Here is a 25,094-nt window from a genome sequence, read left to right on the forward strand (position 1 = left end):
GTAACTACTAAACGAGTGAGCTCAATGTTTGGTTCTAGCAAGTAAGAAACCAACCAAAACTATTTATTTTTAAGGATACCGCCTCTGGTCATTGCTGGCAATTCATTCTATGCAGATTTAACGCAATGTCATCAAACATCAAGAAAAATTAACCGCCATATAAAATAACCGCATGAAAGGGCACTTGTTGGCCGCTTAGCCAGCTGCAGCGGATTAAATTTGGCTAATCACCCAAGTTGTACAGATTGCAAATAATGTACTCTTTCTAAAAAGAGGGCTCATAGAGAACTGAAGCTGTAATCGGTAGGTTGAAAAACGTAAGCCGTTATAACACGAACACATTTGCTCAGGTGGGCTTACAGGAAGCGATAGGCACAACTTTGATTACAAAGACGTACAGCTACAAACAGAACTAAAGGGAACAGGTCATTAACACCTACATTCAAGTATGGGCTTGAAATTGTCAATTTGAATTTTGAAGTGGTCTTCCTTTAAATGAGTGTTCATTTTGTTTTCGTAAAGTCCGATGAAAATGTGAAAGTGAATTGGATTCTTTGGTGAGAATTGCTATTCTGAAATCTGAGTGCAATTCTGAGGCGGAAATGTTCCCTTTAATAGTGCTTGTACCTGCACATAGTGATAAGCAATTACCCCTTCTTGCATTCGTCGCCATGATAAAAAGAAAGTATTGTTCTTAAACATGAAACTAAACATGAAACTGAATTGTTTTTCGCTTCCGAAGACTTCTCAAGGTCTCGTGCATACAAAGACAACCAGAGGAAAATTCACCTCAGGAGCAAAAAAAAAACTGAAATAATAATATCAGCAGCCTTCTTACAGCGTAGAAATGCAGTCGTAAAAGAACAACGAAAATGTGCAGAAGTTTGAGATGATGAAGAAAAACTCGCTATAAACAGGCAAAAAGGGCGTTACAGCAGCACCAGCACTGTTTCGTGCAGTGTCCACGTCATATTTCTTTACAGTAGTGGCACAGTTCTCCACCCAGTGGTCACTCGTACACACGCACACATGCACAAGAACACTCGCGTCACCTTCATAGTCATCAGAAGAAAACCACCACAAATGATCGGCTTCTTTATCCTTCAACAGGAAAAAAAAAATTCGAAGAGTCAGAGAACAGTATCGATACACAGCGTTCGTCAATGTCTCTGTCTTTGCACAACACGTTTGAAAAAAAAAAGTAAAAACAACGCATACGTGCCATCACGCGTTCCCCCTGCACGCCTCTTTGCACGACAAAACCACCCTGTTTGCATTTCCGTCACACGAAGAAGTCTCACTGTTGTCAAGCTCGGCCGGACGCCCATATTCTGACTGACACGCTGATCAATAGACATGACGCGTTTTCAGTGACGTCATGAACCTGGCAGGTATTGGAACCTTTTGCCATTCCGGAACTTCGTCGGCAAGAAAACGGCTATGCCTTGGCCTTCTGGTATCGAGAGTTTCTACTACGGGGCTGTACTTTATTCCGTTTTGCTCTGATGTCCAGTCCGTAGTGAGTCAGCATGTTCATGAAATGCTCTTTCAGACAAGATTGAGAATAACTGTGGAGCTTCCAGTGTCGCATTACGTGTTTCTTTCGAATTCCCATTTCGATGCATGTGCACGTTAAGAGCAACCGTTGTTGCTGGCTCCGAGCACTTAGAAGACAGAGGCCAGTGGCTGGCATAACTACTCTTGGAAGTTCTTGGCAAGAAGAGTGGACTTCTGTAGATGTCACCTTTGTAAGCGACGCCGCTAAGGTGACGTGCTAGCTCACAATGTGGCAAGATTCAGTAGCACTGTCCCAGTCCCAGCGAGGTGGTCATGAGGTGACTGCAGTGAGATCTTGCCAAGGCTGCCGTCACAAGAGATGTTGAGGGTCACAACAGGCACTGCGAAGTCATCTGACTTGCGATGTCGTTTGGGAGCTTGATTCTTAACTGATATTTTTTACATAGCACCCCCCCCCTCCCCCCAACGAAAAAAAAATAAAAACATAGGTCAGAAATTCATTCGTTATATATCATCATGATTTGCGGAGATAGACAAAGTAGCTCTTAACGGTAGGCCCAAGCCTCACGGCAAGCTCAAAGCCCTGATGTAATGTTGTGCCCTGTGTACCTCGGGCGTGAGTTTATGTTACAACCGTTTTTAATTACCGTGAGGGTCACAGTCTACACCAGCTGGTGCGTTTTAGATATTGCAATGACAAAAGCCGGTGAATGCGCACAAGTTTTTGAAAAAGCTCTTTCTTTTCATTCCTGGCTGGAAACCTCACTATGGTCACGCCACAGTCACGCCACTTGAAGACACTGGAAAATGCTTGTTCTATGACAGTCACCTGTGTTCCTGTCTTTAATGCAAGATGTGGTTCTCAGTTGCCGTGACAAGTTTCATCGACTTAGGGATTCGTGGATCGGGTGTCTGCAAGTTGTTCGACAAGTACTGGCGGACATCTGACAACTTTTCCAGTAGTACCATCCCCGCATATCAGTTCTTGTTCTAGGTGCTCCTGTTCCGCCCACGTCGTGATCTATGTGTTAATTTCTGAATACGCGCCCAAAGCTGTCGTCCGCGGCTCTCCGCTGACCTCTCGACACAATAAATAAAAGCACAGCGCGGACGTGGCGACGCTCAGCGGAGAATCACGACGAGACTTTTTATAACAGCGATTCTTTTGGACCCGGTGCTGACGTCGGAGTGCCGAAAATTCGTGGTAACTTCATGCTAAAGGTTGATAAAACTAGAATGAACATGAAACATGATCGTAAAGTGAGAAAAAATATAAAAGAAGGCAGTGACAAACTGGTACCGCATAGATAAACACTGTTCACGGCATCAAGATCAACCATGCGTTCACAAAAGAAGTTCACCGAAGCTGGCCGCTGCGCCATGGAAGGAAAAAAAGCACAGTGACGTGGAACGTCTTGCACGACAATAGTCGCCGTATTTGGTAATGTTTCATCGCTGGTGACATACAACCGCCTTATTAGGGCAATAACTGTCTCTTTACACGATGTGTCTCCACGTGCTTCTTCCATGGTGCAGAGGCTTGCTGCACAAAAATGTAAGAACTTCGCCGCGACATGAGGACCTACACTGAGATCCCAGAAAGGGACACCCCAGAATGGGACCCCCAAAAAAGAAATCTTCAAAACCCTGTTTGCTCCAAGGCAAACCATTCAATGCGACTATGAGGACAGTAGGTAGTCATCCGTCACTGACGACACGCAGGGGTGACTTGAACGACCGCTTGACTGGATTGCACAAGACAGCGACACTGACGCAGATGGCAGGAAGGTCTCGCTGGCTGGTTATTGCAGCACCGACTTGTCAGTCACTTTGACGATCACGACGCGGACGAACCAAGAACAAGCGAGGTGACAGCGCCGGCAGGGTTTAGCTGTCTTCTGGATGGCGCCAGGGGACACAATGGTGTCCGCCGCCGGTAGGCTCAGTACTAGGTTACGACAGGGCTGGTTTTTCACTGGCTGAAGGACCAGCAGCTTAGTTGTTCAACTGCTCGCTTCTCGTAGACGCCGACAGCCGCGCGAGCCAGGTCACAGCAGGACGTGGACACGCACATGTCTAGAGGACATGTGAAGATGGTAGCGGACATGTACTGCCTGTAGGCTGCCCACGGGTCCTGGTATGACGACGAAGGCCGGCAAGACAGCCAGGTCAAGGAAAGAGTGCACGGAGCACGGGCGCCCACTCATTTGACGAGCGTCAAGCACAAAATATGACGTATCCGGTTTGCACAATTTGTCCATTTCTGTGAAGACTGCAGCCGGAGCCGGTGGTTCTGGCAGCAAACTTCGGGTGGTGGTGCCAGGTGTTTAGTCAGTGGCAGAAAGCTTGCATGTTCACACGCACATACATACGCGCTCATTCATTTCTTCACCCGCGACGAGCAATGCGCGCCCGGACTGGATGGCATCACGTGACCAGCGCCACTGCGCATGCGCGTTTCAGTCTCTTTAAAATGGCGTAGGGACACCAGTGGCGTCATTCTGGCGCTTGCAAAGAAGGATGACGTCAAACCGGAAAGGAGCGAGCAGCGCTGCAGCGCACGCGTGCCGCTGCTTCCGGTCGTGCGATGGAAGGGAAGTGACGTACGCTCAACGGCTCCGCCGCGCATGCGCAGTTCGTTCTAGTGCCTCTTCCTTTCACAAGTCGGCGGCGCGCAAGACAAAAGCGTGAGAGCACCTTGGCTTTTAAAGACGAGCAAACGGGGAGGCGGTACAGTTCCGTCAGTGGCTGGGGTTGTCTTCCCGACTACCGTTCATAGAGGGCGCCGACGTTCCGTTGCCGACGACGGGTGGCGAGCGGTTTTCGTCGGCCCTGCCGCGACCATTGCTGCTTCCGCCGTTGTGGTGGTGCATGTGCGACTGCGAGGTCAGCTGCTGCATCGCCTGCAGGTGCTGTAGGTGCGGCGGCGGCTGCAGGTGCGGCGGGTGGTCGGGAGCGTGCAGCTCTCCGCCGGGTCCGGCCTGTAGCGGGTGCAGGTGCGGCGGAGGAGGCGCCCCGTTGTGAGGCGACGGACCTCCGCTCATCATCATGTCGCGCAGGTTGGCCACCTCGGCCGCCAGCCGCTGCATCTCGGAGCGAAGCTGGAAGTTCTCCGTCTGCAGGTCTAACCGCGAGTGGGCCGACCTGCATGAAAGGCGGGCGCGTAGCGACGTTATCACTACGGGTCGAAGAAAACGATGAATCGCACACGAGCTTCACACTACTGAACGCAATGTGACACCGCCGCTGTCTGTCGTACGTAACACCTGCCATGACGCAAACCAATTATTGAAGGAAATGTAGTATCCGAAATTTCCACTGCCATCCTGCGTACAAAACTTAAATACACAGCGCAGCGTTAAATTTTAACCTGACCTTTAGCACTACAACCAGCCATATTAGACAAAGCCGTGGTGCAGCCCTTTCTCGAACTGGCCTTCAGAGAGTGAGTACAGCAGCTAGACTGACTGACCATGCGGGATGGACGTACCATGAACATTGAGCTCAATCCACTTGTCTAAGCCTAACAAGCTGCTCCTTTCAAAAGAAACTATTCAAATGTGTGCGCCCTTCCTACTTTATTAATTATCAGACGTCCACCAGAGGCCTCACCAACCGCGTGCGTCAAGCCGAAAACACCCTCGTAACAGTGGCGGTAAGGGGTCCGCACCTGTGGTGGTGGTGGTGGTGTCCGGCGGCCGAGCCGTTGCGGCTCTTCCGCGAGGAGTCGTCCCGGCGCGGCGAGGGTGCGTCCGTGCTCGAGGCGCCGCTGTCGCCGTCCGACGAGGCCGTATCCTCGCGGCCGTGGAACGACGACGAGGAGGAGCGCAGCTCGGGCGACGACAAGCCGCCGCTGCTGCCGTTGCTGCCGTTGGCGGTGCCATTGCCGGACACCATGGCGGAGGCAGTGATGACGACGGCCGCGCCACCTCCCGGCGGAGCCACCACTCCGCCCTCCGAGCCACTGATGTGCCACTTGTGCCTGAGCTTGTGCGGAAGGCTGAAGTGGTGCGCCGGGGGACTGTCCTCTGCCGAGGACCACGACCCTGCAAGAGGAGGACAGATATGTGTATAACAACTACCATCGCTATCATCGTCATCAGCTTGGCTAGATTCAGTGCGGGATAGAGAACCTACCTCGGTGCCCACCCCTCCTCCCCTCCTATTGCCTTGTTTAATCTCCCAAGCTGATTTTCTGCCACTCCACAATACCAATAACGATTCTATGCCAATTACATTCTAATTCGATTTCTCCCTTCTTTTCTAGATGATCCAAGCGGAGGCTCGCTCCCGCTCTCACCGCGACACGGACCAGTTGATGCAGCGAACGGTAAGGACACACAGAAAGAGGAGAATACTTGCTCTGTTCCGCATCAAACATGAATTCTCACATCCATGGCTCATAGTTGAAATAACGTTCGCTTTGATTCATTAATGAATAGATCAATGCCTTCCCTGCCTTTTCACAATGGTGGGCGTGTATAAACGAGCCGAGAAGCCCTGATATTAGAAGGAGGGGTGGCGTTTAAGAATATATAATTTTGCTCGACTACAGCTGCACAGTATGCAGGCGCATAGAACGAAAACAACAAAATAAGTGTCTGGGCAAACTTCCACTCGCGAAAGAAAGAGGTGGCTGTGGTCTTACGAAGGGATGAATTACATCCCACAAATCCAACTTCCTACCTTATACTGGTCCTCGAGAGTTTTGGTCCAGCGCACGCCCACATGCTCTAAACGTCCGCAAGAACGAAGGCTTTAAGTACCAGGATACTACAGGAAGTCGGACTAAAGATCTCTAGAGAAGAGCCTCTCTTCAGGTGAATGATAAAAGGCAATAACTCTCGATGCCTGCTCAGGTTCATGCGCGAAAGTAAACCCTACTAATACCTATGGTCGCGTCGCTTCCAATATTTGAAAATTCGCACCCGAGCGAAACTTGAGAGAAACTCGAGCGAATTTCGACTAATCCGCAAACTTCTGCTCACCTGAGGACAACGGCGATGACTCCTGGTCCGTGGCCGCCGTCCTGTGGTCGTCCAGGGCCGGGGGAGGTGCTGCGCAGAGCAGGGCTGGCTGGTGCTGGCCATTCAGCTGCTGAGTCAGCTGCTGGTGGTGATGGTTTTGGTTCTGATGGTGGTGATTGTGGTGTGGCTGGTGTTGCTGGTGCTGCTGCTGTTGCTGCTGCTGCTGCGCCAGGGACGTCACGTACGGTGTCGGTGATGTGGTCAGAGCTTGAGGGGCCGACGCCGAAGCGGGAGACTGCGGAACCAGGGCCGGAAGTAGCGCGGATAGCAGCTTGTTCCGGCGTCCTCGTAGGTCGGTAAGGCCCGCGGCCGGAACAGGAACCGGTACCGGAACGTGGGTGGCTGCCGCTATGTCGGCCGGGTGCTGCTGAGGGCCTTGTTCGACCACGAGCGAACCGCGGATTCCGAATTTGTCCCTGAGGGGAGAGACGTTAATTTTGGGAGGATTTTGAGCGCTGGAAAGAAGCAAGGAGGAAAAAAACGTTGTAGCGGCAGACGGTGAACAGCGAACAGCCCTTGCAAAAATTTATTCAGAAAGTCTATATACACTGTCCATAGACTTTTGTCAAAAAGTACACAGACTGTCTGTAGGGAAATCTTTTAGACTAGCCTACAGACAATACAAATCCTCAAGACAGTCTAAAGACAATATATAGATTTATGGTCATGCACTTTCGCTAGACTTTTGTCTATAGACAGTCAATAGACTATGAGTAGACAACAGGAAATATCAAGGGAGGCAATAGGGTATACGAGGAATGCATAGAAATTTGTTACACATTTTTTATAAAGGAGACGCTGCACAGTGACCCAGTCCTTGCTCTCATCACCGGTTCTAGGAAATGATTACCTGTTACTCTTGTGCTGGAAGCTTTAGGCGTACTAGATGTATTATATGTCAGGAATCTGCCTCTTTTGGTAGAGCTTAGGAGCTTCTATCAATGTTCAATTGCCTCAGGTCGGCATACTTATTGTAAGCAGTGCACGCTTTGAGCCTTTAAGCTAGTGCGTGAAAGGTCATAGTTTCGAATCACAGCGGCGACAGCACTGCCAACTTCAACTGGAAACACCGCCTGTATGTTCAGACCGTAGCTCAGGCAAGACGTAGGCTCGGGACCAGCATGACCGCCGAAGTTATTCTGGACGTCTTCGCTAGTGAATATGGCGCCTAGTATAATTCGGCATAAAATATATTCCACTAGTTTAGGAATAGGACTATGGCTCAAAGAGGAACCCACACCGAGAACAGAGAACACAGGACTTACTCGATGCCGGAATACTATTGCTGATCAATAATAACTAGGCCAACAAGAAGTCTTTCTAAGGCGTATTTTTTCTACATTGGCCTTTTTGCGTTAGCTAACAACGTACGTGAGGACCAGACCTAGGAAGAGTTTTCAATAAGGTTGCTCCATGTCGTCTGTATTGATTTCGAGTCCTCTTTGTAACACAATTCTCTTCCTAAGTATGTACCAAATGCCCCTATAACGAACCCGTGACCGCTGTACTAACTCTGAGTCCTTTCTGTGGCACTGTTCCCTTCCTAAGCATGTACCGAATGGCCCAACGACGAACTTGTATCCTCTGTACTGACTCTGAGTCATCTTTGTAGCACTGTTCCCTTCCTAAGCATGTAACAAATGGACCAACAACCAACCCATGCTATCTTTGCTGACTCCGCGCCCTCTCTGAAGTACAATTCTCCTCCTAAGCACGTGCACCCTTTGTCAAAAGTTTAAAGCCCAGGAGGTTAGCTTACAAGCCACACTGTGTGGCTCGTAACGTATCCGTAGCGTTCCAAATCACTTGAAGGTGAGAATTCGGGTCGCGCCCTTACAAAAAAGTTTTAGACAGTCTATAGAGTGTCTATAGACTTCTGTCTATAATATCTATAGGCTGTCTCTAGACAAAAGTCTATAGGCAATACAAATGTCATAGACAGTCTACAGACAATCCATAGATTTATGACCATACACTTTTAGTAGACTTTTGTCTATAGACAGTCTATAGACTATGAATAGACAAAAAGCAATATCTGTAGGAAGTCAATAGAGTCTATAAGAAGTCTATAGACCATTTTTATAAGGGATGGATCCTCTCATATGTCACTTCCATGAATGCTAACAGAGTCCCCCTACACGACTTAGAAGCAAACACCCTGGGCTCTTTACTTCTGAAAAAGGCTGTGCGTACCAACTGGCTCAACAACGAGCCCTTATAACAATCAACACTGCAAGACGTCCTCACCTCAGCGCGGCGAGCTCTGCCCGAAGCACGGCGTTCTCCTTGGCCAGCTCGAGCACTCGCGTCTCGAGCACCATGTCGTTGAGGCGGCGCTTCTCGCGCGACCGCTTGGCGGCCTCGTTGTTGCGTCGCCGCCGGTCCCAGTACGTGTCGTCCTTCTTGTTGTCCGGGATGAACTCGCGCTGCTTGCGCGTCGGGAAGAGTGGCTCGCGGGCGCGCAGGTCGACGGCTGCCGACGCCGCCACCGCCGCCATGGAGCAGAGCCACTCGCCCGGCCTGGGCTGCTTGGCGATGGGCTCTCCCTCAGTGACCATCATGGCAGACGCCCATGGGCTGCCGGGACAGGACACGGTGGTAGTTGAGGGGGGGTTGGCCGAAGCGTGGACCGGGAACGATAGAAGAAGAAAGAGGGGGGAAAGGGAACGCGGGAAACGTCACTGAGATGGACTGCGTATGCTCGCGACAGACGTACACACCCGTGAGCAAAGGCAAAATGAACTCCCCACACTCAACCAAAGACTTTTAGTGCGAAAAACACTTCTTAACACGGTTACAACCAGAAATCTTGCGTGAGGACTCGGACTAACTCGGGTAAGTTCGGGTTAGTTCGGAGGAGCACCGCGCAAGCTGCAGCCAATGGGAGGAAGATCGGGACAGTTCGGAGGAGCGTGGCGCAAGCTGTAGCCAATGGGAGAGTGACCTTGAGGGTGACCTTGGCCTCCTCAAGGTCCCTTGCTTTCGCACGTCTACTCGGCTTAATTATGTTAAAACCCTACCGCTTTTCTGAACTGCAATAATCTGTTTGACGGCTGGCGGAGACTCGGACTAACTCGGGTAAGTTCGGGTGAGTTCGTAGGAGCACCGCGCAAGCTGCAGCCAATGGGAGGAAGCTCGGTTAAGTTCGGAGGAGCGTGCGCCAGCTGTAGCCAATGGGAGGGTGACCTTGAGAGTGACCTTGGCGTCCTCAAGGTCCCTTGCTTTCGCACGTCTACTCGGTTAAACTATGCTAAAACCCTACCGCTTTCCTGAACTGCAATAATCTACTTGATGGCTGGCGGAGGTGCAATAGATGCCCACCTGCTGAAGCTGCGGAAAGTATTCGTTGCTTGCAGTTTTTTTTTTAATTCGACATTTTTCTGCATGATTGCAAAGTTGAGACGAAACACGTCCAAAAAGTTGAATACGGGGCTCGGTTGTGCACATTTACGAGGCGTTCGCAGTAACAGATATGTCGACGTTTCAATGCAGCGATCAAAATAACCACGGCAGTCCTAGGAGAAAAACAGCGCTACCACGTTAAATTAATTTATTTCGAATTAATTCAATTTAGCACCAACAACTCGCGCTACAGTGAAGAGAAAATAATAGACAGTTTGGTGAGAATGTAAATGGGAAGGGGGAGGTCTCTCACTTTTACTCAAGGGTGTACGTGTACAAGCAACCTGAAAGGGAACACTGAATTTTGGAATCAAGAGGACGGTTTGTGTTTATTACTGCGTCGAACTTCACTAAAGTCGTTTGAAGTTTATTCACCCAGACGGGAGCCGCTTAGAATTCAGCGAATGGTTTGCAGGCCTTTCGCTCATTTTTAAGGGAACATCATCACCATCGGCTCTATGCAACAAAGGTGGCCCTTTCCATATTGCTTACACCTGTCCACTCTTTAAACGACGATGGAACAATGTAACAACGCATCGGTTGTGTGCCGTTTTCTTCGGGACCATGACTAAGCTGCACTGATGATGACAACCATGGCTTCACTCAAAATTCTTCTGGTCCTGAACGATGCTGAAAAATGTTGTCACTGACAAATTCGGGAAGTCATTAACGTTTCGGTACCGCTTCGTGTTCTAAAATCCCCAGCGATTCCTAAGACGGGAATTATGGTCCCGAAAGCAGTATTCTGGAATTATCAGCAGTGATTTCATGACTGTGATTGATAAGATCAAGGCATGGTGAGTGGCTGCGTTTTTCATTACCACGCATGATGACGATAGTGATGACGATGGTCACAGATACACAGATAAGACTTTCCTAGACGATTGCCTGTTTCCAAATCCAGTCACGAACGAACTCTTGAATTACCGATACGAAAGAGCTATAAAGCTTTCATTGATACTGCTCTGCACTTGCGATTGATCCCTTCAATTGATTTATCGCTGCCCCTCCTTCGCGTGTAGAAAGCGTGAAAAGTCTAAGCTCTCTCTTCTTAACAATTATTGGTTCACTAGGAAAAAAAACATATATCTGACAGAGAGCTAGGCTCAACCGCGCTGAACATGTTGAGGGCGCCGCGCAGCAGTTCCAACGAGAAAACTTTTTCACCACTGGCCGTATTCTGTTACGAAACACAAAACCGACGAAGTATTGCCATTATACGTAACAGCGAGGACAAAACTTGTGGGCAGAAAAAACTGTTTCACCTCGTTTTTATTGTTCAATTTTTTCTTCCCCCCGTGTTACACATACGGCAACCGCGGGCCCGATTTCTGGAGTGCCAGGTAATTTGGAACGCAGAAAAACAGGCCGCCCCGGAGCGCGCATCACGCGAGAACCAATATAAGGAACACGCAGAAAAGAATGCGATTGGCGCTTTCTATTCCAGCGCGGGATCGGGTGCGTTGGAATGACTATCGAAGCAGGTGCGGAGATTCCCTCGACTTCGCAATACAGCCTGGCGTTGCCAAATTCTGCAGCCAGGATTGCTGCGCACAGTGGGGAGTGAACTTGACTTTTCGAATGCAGCTGCGCATTTTTTTTTTATTTTAGCAAGAAAAATTGCAGGTGCTGGCAGGTGGCAATTGCGTAGTCAATGACGTCACCTGCATTCAAACCTCAAACGAGCCTCATTAGTGTTGAACCCTTATAAAAGTGGTCTATGACAATCTATAGACTTCTCATAGTCCCTATTGACTTACTATAAATATTTCCTTCTGTCTGTTCACAGTCTATAGATTTGCCTAATAGAGAGTTTATAGACTTTACAGACAAAATTCTATGGGCAATCTAAAGACTGTGTAAAGAAATTTTTCTGAGGGAATGGCTTACGTAGACTGCGATTAGCCTTCGTTAATAACCTTCTATGATTGGTTTTGTTCTAACGAACACTTCGCTCAAAGTGTCTTGCAGTTCGAGGATGCTCCTACCGCTTGCGTTGAAGACCCACCCTTTTAAAGAAGTTCCACTTATAGTGAAACTTTGGCCGACATATTGCGGTTCCACAAAGAGCAAAAGTCAACTATCAGCCCAGCTGTCACCTTCATATCAAGAACAGCTGAATCATCCCAATCAAGAGCGGCGCATTCGCAGTTTAGACTAATTTCAATCAAGTGAAGTCCTTGATTTCATTTGTACTGATAGCGTACGGGTTCACTGGAGCAAAAATGTTATAGACGAAAGCGCTCGTCAAGACTTATTAGTATTAAGTTTGAAGCTACAGTCTGCATATGTTAATAGTTTCGTGATTGTATAGCTAACTTGGTTTTAAAACTGGCAGCGAATAGCAGCAGCAGAGTGGGTCAGAAACAACCGCGGATTAACGACATCCTAGTCGAAATCAAGAGGAAGAAATGGGCTTGGGTAGGGCATGTAATGCGAAGGCAAGATAATCGATGGTCCTCAAGTGCAAGTGACTGTATCACAAGAGAAGGCAAGCATAGCAGGGGGCGGAAGAAAGTTAGGTGCTGGATGAGATTAAAAAGACTGCGGAGATAAGGTAACGACAGCTAGCACAGAACAGGGTTAATTTGAAAGGTATAGGAGAGGCCTTTGCCCTGAAGTGGGCGTAATCAGGCTGATGATGATGATGATGATGATGAGCATAGCGCAAGCAGCAGAAACATCAGTACTAAACATTAGCAGTGTGGGAAGCAGGGGCTAACAGTAGTTTCAGTAGTCATTGCAGTAGTAATCGCAGTAGTGGCAGGAGTAGTAGCAGTACTACTACTACTACTACTACTACTACTACTACTACTACTACAACTACTACTACTACTACTACTACTACTACTACTACTACTACTACAACTACTACTACTACTACTACTACTACTACTACTACTACTACTACTAGTAGTAGTAGTAGTAGTAGTAGTAGTAGTAGTAGTAGTAGTAGTAGTAGTAGTAGTAGTAGTAGTAGTAGCCATAACGCCAGCAAAGCAGTATCAGTAGTGGCTGAAGTAATAGCAGTAGAACCAGGAGCAGCAGTAGCAGTAACACCAGCAACCTCAAGCGGTGGAAATCCAAATGCCAGCCGTAGTATCGAACTCGAACTGACTTGTCTGCCCAAGCTCCCCGGGTCTTCGGCGGACACCGGCTCCCCGTGTACTTTGCGGCCGTACGCTTTTCCTCAATTACCCACGCACACACAAGGCTCTACTACGACCGGGAGGGAGCAAACAGGACAGAAAAGCCACCGCGCACTCACACGAAGGCGAACGGGGGCGAGAACAATAACAAAAAAAAAAACTCCGAAAGCGAAATCCATCAAATAACAATATTAGAAAAAAGGCTAACGGAAGGCCCGCCTCAGTGAAAGCCATCCTTCTCTACTCCTTCTCCTCCTCCTAAACCTGCCTCCTTTAGCCCGACCGTGTAATGGCAGCGAACACGAGGGCTGAGTACAGAAAGTAAACGATAGAGTTCGCATCGCCGAGTAAAGGTCGCGCAACTTTCCCTCTCGACCACGGCCACTATATAGCTGCTGCTGCTGCTGCTACCAGTCGTGAGTCAATTCATGGCGCGCGCACGTTCCCTCTTCGTGGCGTTCCCGCTAGCGGCAGGGAGGGTCCGGGGGAGTTATTAGTTGCCGGGACCTTCGTGGTCGATCGGCAGATTAGCCCTACGGCGGTCGACGGCTACTGCTTCTCATCGTTTGCTGCCCCGGGCGGTGGCTGAGGTGGCCGGTAAACACTACCCAAAAGATCTATTTAGCCTCCCTCATCACATTCACCGATGATACTTAAGGGTATTTTCTTTTTTGTGTTCACTTTTTTTTCCCTTCGGTAATTTACTTGTTGCCTAATCGAAGTCGGCCGCAGATGGTGGTCACGTTCCTTCGAGAGCTCTCCGCCTTCGCTATTGCGATTCTCACCATTTATTTATTCTTACTGTCCTGACGTGTTCTGTCAGCGCGTTAGTTAAACGCCCGTATTGTTCTTTGTCGCCCAAACGTCTAGACAAAAGCTACGGCGAGCTGTTGCGGTTAAGCGAACAGAGCGCCATGCGCTTCTTTTAGTGTGAAAGCACTGCGTTACGAGGTCTAACTGGCTCTTTGAGATTGTGTAAAGCTTGGCCTTGAGGGTGACCTTGGTCAAACCGTAAATAAAACAAATACTGCCGCGAGTGGGATTCGAGCCCACGGGGTGCGAATGGATAAGCTTCGCTGGCTACTGCACGATAGCACTACGCTATCGTAGCAGCCGATCACGCCTCGTGTTAAACTTCAACATACTCTCGCTAATATTGGACTAATAGTACTATTGAACTAATACACACTATCGCGCGCTGCATTGCCCATCGTCGGCTTCATCAGCTAATACTACTATTAAACTTATCCCGTCGCCAGACGTGCCGAGGACGTTGCAAAGCAAAACCATGAGCCAACCAGGCTGAACACATCTTCGCACGTCTGCTCGGTTTAACTACATTAATCCCCTACCACTATTTTGCAGTGTTTTTCCAGCTACTTCAGTATTCTGGTAATAGACAGCGAGTTCTTAAAAGTGTATGAAGAGAAAAGATTTTGTTGCGTGTTTTTTTTTTAGAATTGTGCGTTAGACTTACTATACCTGAATCGCCACTTTAAATCCGCCTACACCCGATAAATAATTTAGAATTCAATTTAGTACCTCACGTCGCCAACCTTTATCATTTAACTGCTGAACGGTAGCTATGACGTCCCAGATTAGATAAGGTCACGTGAGGTACACAAAAAAATGCGATATGAGCTCTGCCTTGTCCTTTTAACCAGCTACAACTCTTTATAGGCCAGCCAGCGCCAAGAGACGGAATGACAGCAAATTACCAATGCTCCAGTGCCAGTCTAATGTGCCATTTTAGGTCGCGTGATTCATTAGACCGGGGAGTGCATGGGCGTGTTACAACAATCGCTGCCGTTTATTGGCCGCCTGAGAAGGACGATTAGTCCAAGTTCTTTCTCGGAAGTGGCCCTTCTGTGTCACCTACGAGGAAACGTCGCTAGACTGCGAGAGGCGATATAATCTTCCCCGGTCGTCTGCGGCGTCGGTTTGCCGATTGCGATCACTGCGGCCTCTGATAAAGCGCGCCCTGTGTATATACAGCTCTGTTTGTCGCCGCGGTCGTAGAAGTGTAAACCGCTCAGAGAACTAGGAAGCGCTGCCTAGGTCTCCTAGTCTATACTCAGACGCCTCGGGGCGCATTTACTTGCTCATTCAAGACCCCTCGTGCTACACTGTAAACTTGAAGGGAGTTTAAAGGGATTAAAATGCCCCCTAGCGCTCTCCCATTTAAAGGCAGGTTATGCTGCCCAAGTTCCGAGGTAGGGTTCGTTTACTAAATTATATGGAGGGCTTGCCTTTGGCAAAGGAGGCATATTCCCACAGCAAAGCATAGTAATTTGATGCATTTGCGAATGGAAGGAGTCTTTTAAACGCGATACTGGAGGTCTTACGGTCACCAATTAGCGGAGGATGCCCGATCCAAGGCTAACCACAGGCTTATTCACTACTCACGTGAACACCAACAACACATTCTCCACCATACCAAGCGATTGTAGACAAAAAGCATTTTTCAACGGAAAAAGTTTTATACAGAATTTTTTTCATATATTGTAAGGTTTCACTATAACAATCAATACAGACGCAGGTCTCCCGTCGGCAGGCCATCATTTTGTTGCTATTAACGTTTTTGCTGTAGTCAGAAACTTTCCCCATTGGTTTTATATGGCAGTATTGACTGCTCGATGCGAGATATGGAAAAAGTTTAATTTGCAACGCATCGACGAAAGAATGGACCATTACCTCCAATATTTCCATATCAGTACCTCACAATATTCCAGTATTCAAACTTTTTCTCTAAGAATGCTGGAGATAGGGCTCTTTCTTTGGCTGGCGTAGATCTGCCGACCTGGAAAACATTCCTTACTGACCAGCAGTTGGATGCGACAGTAGTTTTCGGTGATGAGCGCACTATACCAAAGCAGCTTACTCACGATACAGCCCTCTCATAACACTGCTTCCCGCCGTAAAGCATCGGCTGTCGTTGCCCAAGAGCCGAGCACGCGATACGCGCGTCGCGACACCGTGCGGAAGCTGGAGGACGCGTGGCGACAGCCCGAATAAGCGACGCCGTCTCACAGCACTCCAACCTCGCCGCCAGAGGACGCCGTGTTGGTAAACAAGGTCTCGGGCTGCTGCCGCTCTGGCTGGTCCGCTAATCGATTCCGATATTCCGCCGCCGCCGCGAAGGTTTCGCTTTCGACAGCACAGGGGAGACCTCGCCGCATTCAAGGAAGCGGCACGAGCGGGAGTGTCAAGGAGAAGGCGTGTGTGTGAGTGCGGTGCGAGAGCTCGCTGAAAACGGAGAACGAGAAAGGGGGTGGAGTGCATTTTTAGCTCGCCGCATATCTCTTTCTTTCTTTCTTTCTTTCTTTCTTTCTTTCTTTCTTTCTTTCTTTCTTTCTTTCTTTCTTTCTTTCTTTCGTTCTTTCTTTCTCTTTCTTTCTTTCTTTCTTTCTTTCTTCCTTTCTTTCTTTCTTTCTTTCTTTCTTTTTTTCTTAGTTTGTTTTCTTCTCTTTTCTTTCTTTCCTTCCTTTTTCTTTATCTTCTCGATCTCTTTCTTTTCTTCATTCTTTACTTTTGGTTTCATTCTTTATTTTCTTTATTTCCCTTATAAAATTGACCTCAGAATGCTTTTATTATTGCACCCACATACAGGTACTGGCTACTTACAGGTCCTCTGAGCCTGTTCATTACTTTTTCAGCGTGGTTCGTAACTATTAAACCGCGCACTTGGCTAAAAGCTTACATCTGGAGTACTGTTCCTTACTTTTTCAGAGTGGTTCGTAACTATTAAACCGCCTACTTGGCTCAAAGCTTACATCTGGAGTAGGATTGAAAAGCAAGTCTTCATATTCCATACATAAAAATTTAGAAGAACTTCTTGTTGGGCAAGTTGGTGCATTGCTTTGAAGAAACCAAGTTGCGCTATAAAAAAGACAGGCTTTTTCCTGCGGCTGTCTTTTTTATAGCGCAACTTGGTTTCTTCAAAGCAACATAAAAATTCCAGGCGCCAATAGAACAGCAGAAAAGAAAACTTCAATATCCGCATGGAACAACGAGAAACTACTGTTTCGTCATTTCTCACGCAAAAGGATTGTAGAACTTTGCACTGCTACAACGCGCCTGAAACGCCCTTTAAACGCGTCTGCGACGCCTCTGGGACGCCCCTGCGACGCGCCAGCGTCGTGCTGACGACGTCCCAGAGACGTGCTCCAAATGGAATCTTTTCATGCCGTAATCTAAGTAAACCGTGCGATGTACGGCAGGCAGACAGATATAGGTCGATCTATGCGCACTAAGCCTTCCGACCAGAGTTCTTTAATCGTTCGTCAGGAAATTCTGAACAAACATTTTCAGGCACGCCCATTGGGCAATTACATAAGTTGAGAGCAAACGCACGTTCTGCTCATGAGCTGGAAGACTAATGGCTGGTGGCTCCCCCAGCTACTCCTCCATTGTAACCATGTTTTGAGCAGTTTTAGAGGGATTCATGTAAACTCCATTAGTGGCGTTACAATCAGCTTGTCTGCAAGTTGTAAACCAACCAGAGAGAGCTTAGTGTTTGGGCCGAAAACTTGGATTCGTCTACAGGAATCTAGCTTTATGTTGAAGCAACTCATCAGAAAGTAGCCCGCAGGAAATCCGAAACCTGCACGAATATCCTTCAGGCTTGATGACTGGTACAAATACTGCCTTTATACGTTTTATTTTCATTGTTCAGAATACATAACAGCCTGAATCACTAGCCAATCACTGGCGACCAGTAGCCAAGGTAAGTACAAAGTTCCCACTTCCCGACATTTCTGCGATGCTGAACTGACTGCATAGCCTCTCCCCGTGAGTAATTGCGTGGAACGCTATGCTGCTGGGAGCTCAGCAAAAGTGTTCCTCCAAATTACTGCTGCCGTTCATTCGCCACAGGAATGCCGAACAGTGCGAACTTCGTACTAGACTTGGGTAATGATTGGCTTAATATACGGAATAAACAGCAAGGACAAAACTTTTCTTGAGGGAAACATCTTAATAATGCTTAGCTAAGTATCCACACGCACCTGATGCCAAATATTTACTTGAAATACGTTTATCAAATTGGTCTAGGTAATTTCAAGAGTCATCTATGCCTCGCAATCGGCACGATTAAAAAGCCCCATGCAGAGATTACCTTAATCGAGACACTCAGGGAATCTTCTAACAACGTCCGCCATCAGTTTGCCGCGCATGCGCGCAACCAAAGTTCGCTTTGCCTGCGTTTTTCTTGTCGCTTTCCTGTCTCGTTCGCACGCGCGCTTGCCGTCGTCTGCATAGCCTCGACCCGATTGGGACTTTCACTCTCTCGCTTGGCGGCCGGAAGGCCACACGCCGCGCAGCGTGGCCGGAGGCTTTACTAGCCGCCATTTTGACTTTTTATTTCTCTCTCGTTATCCTCTGACAGCCCTCCCACGTGACTTCTCTCTCTCTCGTTCCCCTTGAAGCGCGCTGCGCCCTCCCCTCCGGTAGCTCGCAGTTAGCGCGCACAGAAAACAAGCAGACGACGACGACACACACCGTTGTTGTTGTAGCTCCTTTCGAACCCAACGCGTTGTCGCTCGCGGCCATGGGGAGAAAAAAAAAGCAGACGATCATTCTGATGTTTTCGTCTGTTTTCTCGGCCGTTTTTGTCGCGCTTAGCCTTCTACGTGACGTCCCCTCCCCCCCCCCCCCTCCCTTATACCCCCTCTTCCGCTTTATTTTTTTGTTTTCTACTACTTTGTGCGCTTCCGCAGCTTCTATTCGTTCTAAGACGCAGGACTATAGTTCTTGCCAGCTCTGTAGGTTGCCTTTAACTGCTTCAGCGAGGCATCAGTTGCAAATATGCCAAAACACCCCTTTTTGCCGCTGCGTCTTTATCGCCCACTACCACTTAATTCGGTACTGAAACCACTTGGACAAAAAAATTCGCACACAGTTACAGACAACGAATATTTAAACACCCATGGAACTTCCCAATTATGGCCTTCGTGGTGAGAGTCGGCGATGGGTGTAGTTTCTCGAACTTAATGCTTAAGTTAGTGCTAACCAAAGCGTCACTCACGATGAAGGAAAAGATGACATGAAAATATATTGCGACGACTTTACCTCATTAGAGCGTCGTTTCTCGTTTATTTTTCGTCCGCCAAGCTTTCTTGCTGCTGTTACTGCTGCTAGTTTCTATTAACGTTACCTTAGGACAGTCAGTAAAATTACGCCATAACGTCAAGCGCAGACGTGTACAGTCATCCAATGCGAAACTTAAGCCTATTATTAACGAAACAGTCCTGCTAACGGTAATGGGCTACACAGCAATACCTGTGCACCGTAGGTTGCACGACTTACACAAGAACGTTACCTTGCTTTGCGAGGTTGTAAAGATAATCTCATCCAGTACGCTCCAGTAAGGCTACCAACAGTGCAAAGAACTACCAATGCAACGTATATGCCATGCGAAATCTCTTTTTTTTTACATTCAACTACACGGACGAAAGGAAAAGCGCGAATCGCAAAGCTAAGCCGGACCCCAAGCAAACTGGAGGGCTAGTTTCTCCGAGCGCCTAGTTATAATGCAGTGAAGCACGCTTTGCAGGAATGACCGCTCGCTGGTTATGGAATCTGCCCTGTGCTCATCCCCTGGTGTTAGTTAAGCGCGCACAGAAAAAGTAACCCAGGCCACCCAATCGTTACCTTGTACGAAGAAGTCATAGTGATAGAGTGACATCATACCCCCCCCCCCCCTCCCTCCTGTGAACGCGTACTCAGTCCCAAGCCTGGACAAAGCTCTGCTTACGGCGCTTGACCTTAGGCTTTATCAGTGAAATTTCCTGCTTACCTCGTAGCCTAACCAAACCTAATCTTACCTGAGCGAACCTAACGGTCAAAGGTACAAGCACTGACCCCGCAAACAGTAACTCACACATCAAACGCTCTAGAAAAACTAGTGAATCCAAGGCATTCAAAACCTTCATTTTCCGTCGGCTTGGTGTTCCAGGGACGGCAAAAACTCAATTTTAAGTTGCAAATCTTCTCCATTTACGGAAAGGGCCACGTGGTGCCAACTACTGATCGCGAAACAAGGGTTATGAACCGACATTAATTACTGAATACGTTTTCCTTATCCTGTCAAAATAGCTAACAGTATTACTTGAAAACGGGCCCGTTTAAATCGTTCCACGACGGAGTTTCGTGCATTATTTTCACGCAGAAGTACAAAAAAAAAACAAATAAAATGCGGCTAGACGTATCGAAAACACTGTGAAACAAAATAAAGACAAAAAAAATCTAAGCACGTAATTTAACAACAACGCGCAGTCAACTGCGCTGGTTTCTTGTTGCCCTAGCATTCTTTTCGCATTTTTTTTTCTCCTTCCTTTTATTTCTTATGGCGCCCTTGGCGTTCTTTCGAACGCGAAGAAGAGCAACCGTTTATACCGAGCCGGCAGCCGCCGACACCGCTTCCCTTCTCAAGGTCGTCTTGAGAAATAACAAGCTTTAACTAACCCCCTCCCGCTCCTTAACGGATGACGTCATCTTGCGTCTGTGTGTTTGTGTGTTTGCGTGCCTCTATTTCCTTATCCTCGGGTTGCTGCTTCAAGGACCCCGTCGGCCCTCTGGGCTTCCGAAAATACCCCGTCGTTCCAACGCTTTCACCGCTGCTGCCTGTGTGTGGGGAGGAGAATTAGCGTCGACGACTCGCTTTACAACCAATGCAATACGAGTCACTCTCGAAGGAGTAATCAATGTCCCGCTTTGGCCTACTTTGTCGTAGTATGTCGTCACTTAGAACTTCCGCGTTAACCTGCTGCTAAAAGAGGAGGTTGTCTAGGTGGGCTTGAGCCTTAAAGCGTCTGTGAACCACGTGGCTTAAGCCGTACAGGGTCCAAGTAGGCCTGGCAATGGGTGTATTTTTTTCTGAGCTCCGTAGATGTATTCTAGGTGAAGTTAATATGAACGTGTTATGACAGTAAAGAAAAGGGTAGTAAAGAAACGAACTAAACATAAGCGACCTACGTATCAGTGTGAAGGCACAGGTCACTTGTCTCAGTGAGGTTAGTGAACGGATATGTAAAGCGGCAGTTTTCGCTTCTCCTGATAAGGTGGTGCAGTTTAGCTGCCATATTTTTGCGACGATAGACATCTAGGTGATCGGGAGATTTAGTTATTTTTGTTCAATATTTAGTAGAACTATTTCAGTCTGAGTTAACGGAGTCATTCCGAACCACTCGCATTGAGACGTTCTCGGGCTATAATAGTAAACGTAATAGTTTTTGAGGAAGTAGCAGTAAAAAATTTGGTTTTTAATGGACACCACAACCGCACCATAAGGGTAAGGGTAAGCAGGTAATGAAAAAAAGCAGAGAGAGAGTCACCGTTGAGGAGGACTCCGGATGGTTATCGCATTCCGCACGTGTCCTGAGACGGCACAATTCTCTTTTTCGCCTCTGAATTTACTTACATAAGACCCACCGGAGCGTTGAAGCGCCACTCGAGTCGAGCGTCGCGTTATAAACGCCGCGAACGCTAAGCTCGCCGAAAGGAATGCAACAACTCAGCAGCAGGGGCAGAGGCTTAAAAGAGGCGTCGGGCCTCCGTCGCCTCGCCACCGTCACCGGCGGCGACGGAGACCGGCGCTTCAAGGATCTAAATAGTCGCCGACTCGGCGCCCGAGCAAGGCCTCGAACCTTGAGACACACACACACAGAGACCCAGAGAGGAAGGCAACCTGGGGGGACCCGTTCAAAACACACGACTCACAACCCCTGCGGTTCAAGAAGGGGATGTTTGCGGTGCTTCCGTTTGGGCCGCGAACGGAATGGTCTCTTCTTCTTGGAGCGTGCTGACTTAAATAGGCTGACGGCACCCTCTCTGCTCTTGTCCGCCTAGCGGGAGAGTTATATCGAGTACTAACCGCGAACAGAGGGAGAAACAGCGTCTCGTGGCCCAAATTACGCATGCGCTGAATAACGTTGCGTGTACTATTGTCTCATAACAGTAAACACATTACCTTCTCCACGGTAAGCGATTAGGAAATTTTCCAACATAGAACTGCCGCTGCCGGAAAAGGATAGGGTTAATCGGAAGTCAATAAGATTGATTGTAAAACATTTTATTCGCCGGAAAGAGCTTGGTAAGAGGCCGCGTTAAGTGGTCGAGAGTACGCAGCCCTCGACGACTTTGTCAGCCCACTCCACCGCCAAAACTTGCGTTCTGGGGTTAGAGCTAGCCAGCATGGTCTCCCACCGCTCGAGAGAAGGAGCAGTAACTAGATCACCCGGAGGTGGCTCTTATGATCACATCCTGTGGGACTGCAAAATAAAGTCAATAAGAGCGGCCTTTGCCCTGCTGTGACCGTATTGGACTGATGATGATGATTGTGATAACGACATGCTCTGAAGCGCCGCACCAACGTTCGCCAAGCTTAGATAGTCGGGAATTTTATTCATCTCAATGACAATCAATATCCAGACGAATCATTTCGAAGTCATCAGTCAGCAACAAGAATTCCGGCGAGCAAGGGCAGAATCCAAGAAAAAATTTGGAACAGATTCAGCGCCGCCACGCGATAGAACCTCGAACTGGTTACGAAAGACTGCCACGTGTGTTTTGGAACAAAAACCACAACGATGAAATAAGCGCCGGTCTAGGAGGGCTGTTCATTAGGCGACATAAGTGGGCAGATCGACAAGAATGTGCAGTGATTTCGTCATATAGTTAATTGCTCAAATACGAAATAAACTTCGATAATAGAGTGCGATGGAGGGATTGGAAGGGGAATTAAAAGACTGAGGATAAAGTCAGGGAGTCAAAACTCAAAGCAAGATCAAAGTGCCAGCCGCCAAGGATTCGTTGGAAGGCGTTCAGACGCCGCTCTGCCATCTGTCTGACAGGCGCTTAGCAGACGATAATTGTTGCCAGCAAGCAACGCCCGGAAAATGAAAAAAAAAATGCAAAGAGCCGAGAGGGGAAATGCCTAGAGCCTTCTCTCCCGACAGCTGTCAGGTTGACAAATTTGGACAGATTTAGCTCGAGGTACAGCCAAAACAATCAAAGCGACGGGACTGGCGAAATCACGAGCCAGGCAGACGGACGAAAGAGCAAGTCGTTGTGAAATTGATTTTGTGAAATCTGGGGAGAAAAAAAAAAGAAAAAATTGTAAGGCACGTGGGCTTTGCCCCCCACTGTGATGAGCAGCGCGGACGGTAAAATCCATGTTAGAGCAGCGCTATAGGAAGGCATGGTCAGAAACGCTTGCCGAAAGTTGCTAAGTGGTGCTAAGCATCTTCTGTTGCGCAGACGCCGTGATGGCAGATGGGTCCGGTGGAACCTACACCATTCCGGCACTTTATTTTTTAGCCCACATTAAAATTTTCGTGCATTTCTTTCACTCACTCACTCGTTGTTCATTCATTCATTCATTCATTCATTCATTCATTAGTTCGTTCGTTCATGCAATCATTCTTTATGTTTGGTAAGTTTTATATTCATTCGCTTAAATTAATTTTTAAGTTGTTTCGGCTGTCAGTACTGAAATCCAAATGGAACTGGAATGTATGTTGGCTGTACTAATGAATTTGCGTTAATTTCAGGCTATAACACTACACTAGAATTAGACGCGCCTGTCAAAGCAAATTTAACGGCAAATTCCTTGTCAGACAACATTACGCCATCATGTTCTTGCTAAGAAACAGCCGTGTTGCAAGCAGCAATGAAAACCATGGTCGGGAAGACAGGCGCATAGAATTAGATTGCTGAGGCGTGATATTTAACTAGGTCCTAAATAAGATGAAAAATATCGATAGAATAATTCAAAATAAACGCCGCAGACGACAGCAATACTCGGCTGACATCACTGACCGACGCCATTTGTGGAAGTAAAGGAAAAGACGAATTAAGAAAAATGGAAAAGGTAAATTAAACAATGAAACAAATTACTTCTCACCGACAAGAAGCTGGCAAGTTTGTGATCATTGCAACACCATTTGTAGACACATGACGAGGGATGAATTAGCAAACGTTAAGATAAGCGCGAATAAAAAAAGAAGATGAACAGCCGAGAGGGAAAACGGAGATGCGAAACTGCGGCGGCAGCAAAATTCAGACGAAAATTACAATAGACAGCTATCCAGACTGAACACGCACAGAACCGAGGTCATTACTGAGATTATAAAGGCGACATGAGAATAAAATATCCTACGCAACGCCCAATAGCGACCAAGCCTGAAAGGCACTTAGTTCTTATTAGAAAGAGTGTTATTTGGCGAGTTCATCGGCTAAAGCCAAAAATAAAACACTTCATTAGCGATATAAAGAGCACGAAATTCGCGTGAACCAAAGAAGTCACCGCTAGCTCAGAAAGGTGGATAGTTTGACCCGTTGGTGTATATGGTCACATACAATTAAGCCAGCAGAAAGAACGTAAACACAAAGGACTCAGTGGAAGGAACGCATACAGGGGGAACACAAGACGACGCTGGGCAGTTGAAAGTCCAGTATGTCCGAAAAACACAAGACAATGCTGGAGAGTTGAAAGTCCAGCATGTTAGAAAAACGCAAGAAAACGCTGGACAGTTGAAAGTCCAGCATGTTAGAAAAACACAAGAAAAGGCTGGACAGTAGAAAGTCCAGCGTGCTAGAAAAGCACAACGCTGGACAGTTGAAAGTAAAGTCCAGCATGTTAGAAAAACACAAGACGATGCTGGAGAGTTGAAAGTCCAGCATGTTAGAAAAACATTCGAGTTCGCTACATACACAAGTGCGTACAGGTATAACTTCAAAATGATAGAGGGCTGAGAATGATCATTCTACTGATATTTCCTTTCATTCGTGCGATAAGTTTAGATGACAAACCTACTATTTTACAGTTTTCTAAGCAGATATTCTCGAAAGGAATAATCGCCTCAGTACAGTCTTTGTCAAATGCAACTAGGCTGCACGCCAGCCCTCAAGCTCTAAATCTCTGTATAGTAAAAAGACCCCCTGTTCTCACCTTCAAAGAACCTTTTTGATCTTTAGGGAAGCCGTGAGGGCTCTGTTA

At 47.7% G+C, this 25,094-nt stretch overlaps 1 protein-coding gene across 2 annotated transcripts in view; it reads right to left on the reverse strand.

The window, feature by feature from the left end:
* Positions 1 to 2,019: 2,019 nt before the first annotated feature.
* Positions 2,020 to 25,094, reverse strand: part of vri (nuclear factor interleukin-3-regulated vrille) — a 90,686-nt gene continuing 67,611 nt past the window's right edge. For both annotated transcript variants that reach the window (XM_089588370.1, XM_089588294.1), the window contains exons 2-5: positions 8,793 to 9,122; positions 6,507 to 7,000; positions 5,189 to 5,564; positions 2,020 to 4,662 (exon numbers count right to left, since the gene is read on the reverse strand). In XM_089588370.1, coding sequence (XP_089444496.1) covers positions 4,260 to 4,662; positions 5,189 to 5,564; positions 6,507 to 7,000; positions 8,793 to 9,106 — 1,587 coding nt within the window. In that variant the 5' untranslated portion in view covers positions 9,107 to 9,122 and the 3' untranslated portion in view covers positions 2,020 to 4,259. The remainder of the gene's footprint in view (positions 4,663 to 5,188; positions 5,565 to 6,506; positions 7,001 to 8,792; positions 9,123 to 25,094) is intronic.

Source organism: Amblyomma mixtum, chromosome 1, assembly GCF_055824585.1.
Source record: "Amblyomma mixtum isolate Tamu chromosome 1, ASM5582458v1, whole genome shotgun sequence".
NCBI lineage: Eukaryota > Metazoa > Arthropoda > Arachnida > Ixodida > Ixodidae > Amblyomma > Amblyomma mixtum.